This window comes from Blennius ocellaris, assembly GCF_963422515.1.
Source record: "Blennius ocellaris genome assembly, chromosome: 20".
Taxonomy (NCBI): Eukaryota; Metazoa; Chordata; class Actinopteri; order Blenniiformes; family Blenniidae; genus Blennius; species Blennius ocellaris.
In genome coordinates, this window is record NC_137669.1 from 5,827,228 (window position 1) to 5,837,892 (window position 10,665).

The 10,665-nt window shown below is 43.7% G+C and overlaps 1 protein-coding gene and 1 long non-coding RNA gene across 2 annotated transcripts; one reads left to right on the forward strand and one right to left on the reverse strand.

Annotated features, from left to right (window-relative positions):
* Positions 1–4,984: 4,984 nt before the first annotated feature.
* Positions 4,985–7,667, reverse strand: rab42a (RAB42, member RAS oncogene family a; the record flags this gene model as incomplete). Its single annotated transcript, XM_080515493.1, has 2 exons — positions 7,450–7,667; positions 4,985–5,426 (listed from the first exon to the last, which is right to left on the reverse strand). Exons 1-2 carry the CDS (start codon positions 7,662–7,664, stop codon positions 4,985–4,987), a joined length of 657 nt encoding a protein of 218 aa, XP_080371619.1. The 5' UTR covers positions 7,665–7,667.
* A 1,351-nt stretch (positions 7,668–9,018) lies between these two features.
* Positions 9,019–10,654, forward strand: LOC308144614. The gene is made up of 6 exons (XR_013937056.1): positions 9,019–9,053; positions 9,539–9,597; positions 9,818–9,884; positions 10,054–10,103; positions 10,316–10,391; positions 10,562–10,654. It is a non-coding gene; the product is annotated as an uncharacterized lncRNA (long non-coding RNA).
* The last annotated feature ends 11 nt before the right edge of the window (positions 10,655–10,665 follow it).

Below are 10,665 nucleotides of genomic sequence, written 5' to 3' on the forward strand. Positions count from 1 at the left end.
CCATGTGTCTTTGAAAAACAGATGATATTCTTATAAGAAACTTAATTTTTTTTAAGGTTTGGCTATCTGTAAACACGTTTCTGAAATGATGACGTAAAGATGTACTATATGGTTTGTGCACTTGTGTTGAACTCAATTATCATGATTTTAATGGGTCATGGTCCAAAGTCCAGGGCTGGAGAATGAGGCCCCCTTGTGTTATTTTATGTGTGATGTGGAACCTCATCTTTCTGTCATATAGCCTCCTATTTAATCAATGATTTTATTTCCACCTTTGAGTTGGGGCGCCGGGACAAACGATCACCAGCTTCCCCATTTGAAAAAATTGTGCTTCCGAAATCTCTTGATAGCGATTCCGCTGCAGCGATGGACAACCCCACCGCTCCAGTGCCAAACATAGCAGAAGCCCTTTTTAACATGACCATTGAACGCCCCACGACATCACTCGAAGTGACGAGTCTCTCACTCACGGGCGGATCAATTTATAAAAGTACCGCAAAATGCCCCTAAACAAATTAAAAAGAAGGTCAACTATGTCTTTTTATCTGTATCTTTACAATGTGAACATTTTAGATTAATATATTCCACTTTTGTGTGCACAGTCCTTTACCCAACTGCATGACGGGTATTAAAAAGGCGGGCCATTTAAGCGTTCATGGCTGTGATTGGCTGTTCAGGCGCCTGTGCTGCGTTCATTTCAAACCGGGGGAACTCCTCTCACGTCTGCAATACAACCACATATTCCAGATAAAAAGCATTTAAAATAAATCAGAGAACGGAATCTATGTTGTCTAGCATCGTCTAAAGTGTGTGTTTTTTGTTCTATTGTTTCGGAATATAGATAAATCGTCAGGAGTACGGCCATTCTTGTGGCATGTCCGTCCTTTATTATTGTTCCCCCGAACATCCCCACACATAGTTCCTAGCACAGGTAATAACCCAGCGCTACATTTCTGTGTATCCTAACAAGAATAATAACAGAACACTCATTTCCTCACTATCATGCTGTGCATTCGCTATATTTAATTCATGTTGTTGTCCTCAACCTTCCAGGAGAGGACGCCAAAACACAAAAACAAAACAAACAAAAAAACAGCCAGACACAATATTAATTCGACATCTATTTATTTATTTCCTTAATCAATCAGTGAAATCACATCAAATAAAAGGCAAATTCTTTATACACAATATATATCTAAAATAAATAACATTTATTCAATCAATAGAGTGACATGTGACCAGTAGCTGAACTCTTGTATGATCCTTGAAGGCATCAAGACCAAACTCATGATTTGTATTTATTGATCGTCAACAAAGGGAAACACAGGTTGACAGTTTGAAGTAATTTGAGAATTCTTTCTTTCAATCAGGCAACAATTCAAGAAAAATAATGAAGTTTATACTGTTGCAACTTACACAATTAAAGTCGGAGAGTGAAAGTTTGGTGGAAGGTTGAGAATTCACATAGGGCATGTTGAGTTTTGGACACAATATTTTTAATAAATTCAAAGCATGGCGTTCGCATACAAGGGTCTTGGGTTTTTAAATACCAAGAACTTTGAGCAGTTTGCCTGCTGTACATACAGTAACAAGCTGCAATCAGATTGTATAAACCAGGAGTGTCAAACTCATTTTGATTGAGTTGGAGGATTAAAGTGGAGCATAATTCCAAAATTCCAAAGTTTTACAGTTTGTATGTAATAAAGGTCTACGTTTCTACACAATGTCTTTCACTATGAAACCAATTTTGACAAAAGGGAGTGAATTGTCCCCCCCCCAAAAAAACATTCTTCAATTTTGCAGCCTTTTTCAATCACGTTTTTTTTTTTTTTTTTTTTTTTTAAACAGTGTGTTTACAATGCAAATGATTCTTCTCAATGAATATGGCAGCTTTCTCTTCCACAATTTGTTTAATAACAATATCCTGGTAAGTACATTTTGAAGAGCATTTTGAAAAAAAAAGAAGAAAGAAATAACGTTGGACACTCGTGGTTCACACAATATGACAAACAAACACACATGAGATTTTCTTAGTTTCCCCCGTCCTGACTTCATAGCACATTACAAAAAAAAAAAAAAAAAAAATCTGGAAGAAAGAGCAGTAAATAACAAGCTAGCTGTTGCTTTCGATTTCCTGGCCTTATGCTAAGCTAGGCTAGTCGCTGCCCGGCTCTGATTCCAGTTGCTGCTGCAAGTGAGGCGTCGATCTTCTCGTCTCGGGCTTGGAAGGGTCGTTTCAACAAATGTTTGTCTTGCGAGAACGTGGTTTTGCCATCGTTTCTCAGAATGCACACACCTAAATGTATCTCAGCAGAAAATATTGTCTCCTACATATTTAGCTATTTTTCACAGATGGATATAGAGTTGTTTATTTTCTCCTCGTCCCGTTAATTCAGTCTTTTCAGAACCGTACTTTTCCCTTCACGTCTCTCCGGAGTTTGTCCATGTTGAGAAACCCTTTTTATCTCCTTGTGAAGAAAGGGAGTCATCCTGACTGGAGAACTAACAGCACAGTATTAACATACGATATCATACAATTTAACCCTGTTTTAGATGAGAGGTAAAAGTGAGGCGGCTCGTCGCACAGGGCTTCTGGTCAAATGGAACAGCGGGATTTCAAAGGAAAGCATCCTGACGATGAAGTTCTCTCACAGATCATGAAATCATCTGATTGTCTAACAGATTAAAAAAAAAAAAAAACCCAACAACAAAATCACAGAGTACAGTGCAGATGAATCCAGATAATAGATTGGTGCCAATGCATGTGAATACATTCCTGAACTGAAATTTGAAGCCACAATAACCGCATCTTTGCAAAAGACTCCTAAAAAGGTCAGGTCAGTGACATGACCACAAGCGTTAAAAAAAAGATGTAGAATGGAAGGGTTTGTGGTGAGATGCTGGTGAAAGGTGAGTGAGTGAATGTGGGGGGGGGGGGGGGGGGGTGCGAGGCTTCCCAGGGGCTCATGAGCAGCAGATTATTTCAGCTGTGAAGTTTAAAGCTGCCGCAAACCTCGAAGAATGCTTGATCCTCCGCTGAAGGTCGTGGCCGCTTTAGCGTGTGCAGACGTCGCTCGCGTTGACAAAATAAACCAACCGAGAACAAGCGAGGAGAACATTAAATACTCTTTGAAAGGGAAAACCGAAAAAAAAACAAAACAGATCATCTATAGTGCCACTTCACACTTCAGGATTAACATTTTCCCTTAAGCGTCGACTTTTGGGCTAAGTTTGAATAAAAACGTTATCTCTTTTGTGAAATGAAGAAAGCTACATGTACGAAGTGGAAGAGCAAAGCTTCTAGCTTAGCTTAAAGACTGAACGGCTGGAGGAAGGTTAGCCTCGCTAACGTAACGGTATCGCATCGGTAAGAGTCAGTGACAGCACGTCAAACTCAACAATAATTTAATACACTGATAAGCTGCCTTATAACACTACTTTCCAATTTGTTGTGAAATTCAAGCGTGAGAAAAGCTCTTTGGAAGTTGTAATGGTAGAGGGCCTCCATGTTCATGCTAGGCTGCACAGCGTAGTTAGCCTGGGAGAGCTTGGTATCGATGTTCCGTTTGGAGACATCGCGCTTTTCTTAGCCTGAACAAGAATGACTCTCGCTATCTTTCCTAAGAATGACTTGTTCTGTTCTTTTTTGCACTGAAACCTGAAATAGTTCATCGATTTTAGCGACAATGACTTGCTAAAAATGGCCCTTCAGGTGTATGTGTACAGCGCACACAACCTCCCATATTGGGACGCAAGACAGTCTGATATATTAAATAGTAAAGATCCGTGAACTGTGGGTCTTAATGCTAAGCTAAGCTAAGCTAAGCTAAAAGTATCCTGACTCGCGTCTTCATATTTTACAAACAAGATGTAACAATGTCATATAACCTGTTCTCACAAACGTCTGACCAATGTCTATAGTCTCTACAGAAAATAATATTACAATTTTAATTCTAATGGCGAAATACAATTTGAGTCTTGGAAAATGATGGAATTAGTGACTAAATATGCCGAAAGTAACCGCAGCGACGTGGAAAACATATTTCCCGAATCAAAAATTCAGATTCCTGAAAATGTTAAATCAGAATAATAATAAAATGCAATCATTCTTCCATGTTTCTATTCAAGATCTGATGATTTTGAGATCAACCACTGGATGTTTCGCTGCCATTAATACCTCTATGAGCTCGCCTAGCTTAATCACAATGATCTATTGTTTATGTATACGCCTTGACTACAAATAATCTCTTATCTTTTTACAAAAACGTCACTTGCCTACTCACAGGATGACGAAAAGGTTTAAATCAGTTTGGCGTGAGTGCACACAGCTTACAGTAGCAGGGGGAGCACATTGATTTAATAAGGTGACACTGAATACAGAGTGCGTTGTGTCCGTGGGATAGCTCTTCGGTGAGTGTTTAGCGCTCGTCCCTATAGATATCATTATTATTTACAATGGTACAGTCACAACAGATCGCAGGCAAAAAGCATTGCACAAACTTGGACTGGTAGAAACCCACAATAGTGCCGTATGGAATGGAAGGTGAAGCCAGGCCCGTAAGAGTCCGTCAGTTCTTTCTCACACTTGGGTAGTCCATCAACTCCCTTTTTCAATTAAAAAAGAAGGACTGGCTACTTTCCCAGCTTCTTTTCGGTGCTATTTTTTTTTTAGGGGAGGGGTTAGGAACCCAAACAAGTTTCCCGAATCGCCCGTCTCATGCTACACCATGGACAACCCTAACCCTTTAACAAACGACAAACATAAGGACGGACACAAGACCCCCTGGGGTCAGAAAAAACATCCCCGAGGTTTTCTACAGAACTCGACATACGGGAGGTGCGTGAGGGTGAGGAAGTGGCGGATGGCGGAACCACGGGGGTGGCTTGAGGCCTTGACTGAGCTTCGACTGACGGCTGTGAGGCGAGGTGAGCGTCTTGGCGTGGCGGGTTTCCGGGGTTGGCGCGGGGGAGGTCGTTTTCCGAGTCAGCAGTGGCAGCCCTTCTCGGCGGACGCCGTGGCCAGCTCCTCCTCGTCGTCGGCCGGGTAGAGGACCTTGGCGGTGAGGCCGCTCTTCACGCCGTCCCAGCCGTCGCGGGTGACGATCTCCCCCATCTTCATCAGCTCGTAGATGTCCTTGGTCAGCAGCTCGAAGGCCCGGTCCACGTTGCTGTTGCACTTGGCCGACGTCTCCACGTAGCGGATGCCCAGCTCCGCCGCCAGCTGCTCGGCCTCGTCCCGGCTCACCTTGCGGTCCTTGTTGAGGTCGCTCTTGTGGCCGATGAGGATGTAGACCATGTGGTGAGGCAGGATGTGCTCACTCACCTCCTTGTGCCACTCCCTCACGTGCTCGAAGGTCTTGCGGTTGGTGAGGTCGAAGACCAGCAGGCCTCCGACGGAGTTGCGGTAGTAGGACGTCGTGATGGACCTGGCGAACGGAAACAGACAACGGCGGAAACATTTAAAATCCTCGCTTCATAACATCCAGATGGATGGATGGATGGATGGATGGATGGATGGATGGATGGATGGATGGATGGGCCTATGCACCTCCCCAGTGAGTTCTCAAGACCCAACAAAGGGTGTATCATCAAGTAATTCCTGATAATCTTGTTTCCAGTACTGTGGTAATTTCCAGTCGTGGTCCCAGTTCACAGTATCTTTCATTACTACTGTTCCCAGGTTGCAGTCAATATGGAAGCTCCCAGTTTGACGGCATTCAGACACACCTTTCCAACTTCCCAGTCGCTCATGAACATCAGCCTGTGTATTAACGTAGAGAGGCACAAATCAACCGTGGATTCATTTGGGTTTTTTTTTAAACCGAATATCAAGTTACACATCAGGCCAGTTCACATAAACTATAATCCTCACTCACGTCTTAGGAAAACAAGTCTGGGAAAGTCACAAGGTTCCACATGCGACTCGCCAGTAAATCTGGAAGTCGTTAAGCTTTCTGAAACCAGTCGCTAATACAACACACCGAGTTGAACTATTTCTCCTCGGAGCTCTGTTGATTCTGTTTCACTGTGACATTACTAGAAAAATAAAAACAAACTAACAATGGAGATCAACCCTCCCATTCAGATGAAACTCACGAAGATCATGCTGGGACGACACTTTGAGGACTACGATACCGATATGATAGTAATACTGTAATAAACTAGATATCCACATGATATCATTGCTTTGTAATTAAAAAACGAGGGTTAGGGAATTATCGCTATTGTTATCATGGTAACCAGTTCGAAGTAGAAGGGAAATGGTGTAACACCTTACGACTTTAATGAAATAGCTAGAAATAATAACTAAAACATAAATGTTGACATTTCAACATGAGAATCGTTGTAAACCAATATTTACATGGTCTCAAAACAACTGGTGACCCTCAATTGCACTTATAGTTGTGACGATGAATAAACACAGAGTGACACAATTGTAATAAATCCGTCGGCTGTGCCTTTTCGCTCTGATGTCATGTTGAAATAATGAAGTGAACTATAAGGTAATCTCAAGACAATCTCATCCAGTAGGTCTTCATGACACTTAACATTTAATGCAGAGGCATGTTTTAGCTGTTAGCACTTCCACTGCTACATTTCGTCATTTGGCGACATTCTACATGATGTGATCGATATTTTATTTGGCCAACTACTGAATCGTCCTTTAATTTAATAGTCTGTGTTTGTTGGTAGCAATGTTAAAGATCCAATTACCTCGGGGCTCCACAGCTGAGGGCTGCAGACCATTTGCATTAAAAAAACAAAAAAACAAAGGGGGTCCCAGACAGGGACCCTGCAGAATTCCTTTCAAAATACAAGTGTGTCTGGAGGTTCTTAAAAAAAAAAAAACAGCTGGCTGCTTTCCTCAAACAACACACACATCTCTCGCTCTCTCTCTCTCTCTCTCTCTCTCTCTCTCAGGGAGGAAAACACCCTCTGAAGCCTGAGCTTCAAACAGGGGAAGGCAGATCTGAGGAGCACACAAGTGTTTGAAAAAGCAGATGATTCTCGGTGACAGCAGAAGAAAGCACATGAAAAAAAAAAGCACAAAGCAAACAGTCTTGACGAATGAAGGGGAAACACCGGTGAAAGGATGGAGGGTTGAGATTGTGGAGGGAGCCAGACCAGGGCCTTCGGTTTGAGCAGGAGAATTAAAAAAAAAAAAAAAGGTCGAGGCTGAATGATGCAACTCGATGTTATTTTATGATTGGGGACATTTTATTTTACCCCCTCACCCCTTCATTTCGCCCTAAACAGACAGTAAACAGCCCTGGTTGTATCTGGATGGATGGAGCCTCGACACAAGGCCTCTTGGTTTTTTTTTTTCTCTCGTTTTTTTTTTTTTTAGCCCCCCTTAAGCTTCGATACTCGATATAATGTTGATCTGAGGGTTTGTTAATTCCCCCCCCCGTCTCCCCCTCCTGCTCCTCCCGCCGGTACACGTCGTACCTGAACCGCTCCTGTCCCGCCGTGTCCCACAGCTGCAGCTTGATCTTCACCCCGGGCTCGATGTCCAGCGAGCGGGCGTAGAAATCCACGCCGACCGTCGGGTCCGCCACGTCGCTGTAGATCCCGTCCGTGAAGCGCTTCAGCAGCGACGACTTGCCCACCGTGGAGTCCCCGAGCAGGATGATTCGGAACTGGTATTGCCAGAGAATATCCATGGCATGACTCTTGGAGGAGAGAGGCAAGGAAAGAGGAGCGAGCACCGCGGGAGCCGTGCGCGTGAGACAAAAGCCCGGTGCGCGGCGCCGCGAGCACGGAGACTCCCCGCTACCGAGCCGCCGCAGCAATCATGTGATAGATTCACCTATCGCCCCCTGTAAACCTGCGGGCACCAGCTGACTGTGTGATTGCCTCACGCGCGGCTCTTTATAAGGCTCCACTTGTCCTAATTTCCCCCCCTCCCTCGTGAGGTTATTGTCCTCAAACCGCGCGCTTCTGCTCGCCGCTGTTGCTGTCCGTGGTTCTGAAGTTGCTTTGACACGCACCAGTCATTCATCTCTCCTCCGCGCACCGTGCATATACGCCCTCCTCTGTGAATAAACAAACATTTTGTGGTTTATTGTGTATCACAAACACGTACGTCTATGTTGACTTTATCGCGTTAAAACGGACCGAAACACGAATACGCAGACGCGCCGCCATATTGGATGGGTCATAGTGGAGGACCAGAGTCCAGAGGAAATATGTTTGCTGCAGTCTGTCATTGTGATAGTTTAGAATAGATCACAAAGAATTACATGATATTTTTAGTCAATTTTATTGATATATTGTCAAATGTAATACAGTCATCCCAAAGCACTTTTATAGAGAAAAAAACCTGAAATTCTACACAGGAAAGCAGAGATGTAGAAAAGAATAACACATTTTTTAACAAGAAAAACCTTCAGAAACAGAAACAGAGGAGGAGACTATTTATATAGTGCCAAATACAACACAATTCAAATAACCTTTATAGAACCCCCCCCTCAGAAGAGCTTTAAGAAGTTGTAGTCCTCTGCAAAGGGATGTATGAGCCCCTCACGCTGCCTCTGCAACTCTACGTGGAACATGTTGGGAAAAAGATAAGGTCAATGGTTGAGGTTAGATTTTCAAGTTGTTCCTGTGTTTCATATTAATTGACGATAGCACACTTAGAAACATTTCTGTTCTGGCTATTCTTTGGCATTCTCACATTTATTGGCATTTTTCTGTCATTTTCGTTGCTGTTTTGGCACTATATTGGTATGTCATTTTAGACATATGGCAGAAAAATAGGATTAGATTTTCAAAAGGATTATGTAACTGCAAAGTGGGTAAAGTTGTCAACTTTTTCCAGAATAATACACTCCTATTTGATCTGAGTTTGCGAGTTAATGCTATTGTATGAAATGAGACAGCATGCCCGGTCCAATATGGCTGACGAGTCTCTGACGCGTGTGTCACGTGACGCAAGCAGACCAATCACAGTGATGAATCAGAGCGAGCGGCTGTATATATAAAGGCAGTGCGCCGCTGTTTTCTCTCTTTTCCTTCTTACAGTTCGTCCGAGGAAACGTCTGAAACTCCCGGTGAGTGGATTCCTACTCTCCTTAGAGCTATTTGCATGCAACTCCGGCGCTCATTTGTCGCATTTTGCTATCAATTATTAGTGATTAGAGTTTGCTAACTGCGGGGTTAAAGCTACAAGTTAAAGAACGTAATACAAATCGCGCGTGTTGCTAGGCTAAGATAGCTGCTAAGTGTACCACGTGGTTGTCTTCCCCAATGTAAACCGCTGTATTTCCTTGCATCCGTCACTGCCCTACTTGATTAGACATATTCTGTGTTCGTATTCCCTTGTTATTTATATTGGCGATGCCTCTTGATATTGGGCCATGACTGTTAAGAATGGGCCTCGTTTCAGACCACGTGAGCTCCACGCTGCAGTTAGCTTTTTTTGTATCATGATGGTGGGCGATCTGTCAAATCTGTAGCATAACATGTTTTTTCCACTGTTGATTTGCCACGTGGCGGCAGCGTTTATTGAAGTTTCTCCATCCTTTCCTCTTCACAGGGTTTCTCCAAACATGGCGGCTCCACTTCTCCTCTACCGCCATTCACTTGTAGCTACAGGTGAGTTCTCCATTCCCAAGCTGCGTCTTTCCAAAGGCTCCGATCGAAGCCCGTCATGTTCCCATGTAGCAGTGACGGGTCAATAGGAAGCCTAGAGCGACTCTTTCACCGACGGTCGCTGCTCAGTTTGAAAGTAGCTGCTGCAGCAACATTAAGGGGAAGCACACTGGAGAAAAATCACTCGATCTGTGGTAACACCAGTTTGTTTCCCCGTTTTTAGCAGATGCTGGATGACCTACAAAGAGCAGAGTGATGAGAGAACTTGAGAAAGAAGACGGCACCAGCAGGTACGTTGTTGACGATCTTAATTGTGACTGGATTCTTGGCTGTGATGACAAACTTGCCCTCACTGAGTTTACGCCTGATTGAGTCTTATTGTACTGAGCCACATTTACTGCAGCTCTGATACTCTGACCAGATGGTGCCAACTTTCTAACCACATGCTTCTTCTGGCAGGTGACCCTCATAGATGAGACGAGGAGGAGATGACTGTTTGACACCTCGAGGTAATTTTTACTGAAGTGTTGTGCAGCATGCAACCTAAAGGACCTGAGCTTGTCCGTAGCTCCCGGTTGTCAAGGCGCGTGCTAGAGAATGGGGTGGTCTTTGACTGCTGTGGCCTCTCTGTGCCATCAGCAGCCACTCAGCTGTCCTACAGACGCCCCATTAGTCAGACGTGAAGGACGACCTCATCCTCTGATCATTTTTTTTCTCGTAGGGATTGATTGATTGATCGATCGGTTCGCGAGCCTCGGTCGGACGCCAAGCGGCACGCTGTCACACTTCAGTCTGAGGTGAGTTCATTTGAAATGACACGGGGGTACAGATGTGATCTGTGATGACCATTTTAACAAGGTGACTGCTCGGATGAAACTAGCGGATATGGGACTGAGATCAAAACTCCCAATAAATGTGAATGTAGACTTTTCAGGTGTCAAACTGAACAAGTTTTCTTTGATTTCAGCTCCGGAGTCTGGAGAAGACTGCAGGAATGTGGAGAAACATGCATCACAATGATTGTAAATGGTGGAAAAAGGCAATAAAAGACTGAAAAGTTTATTGTTGGGA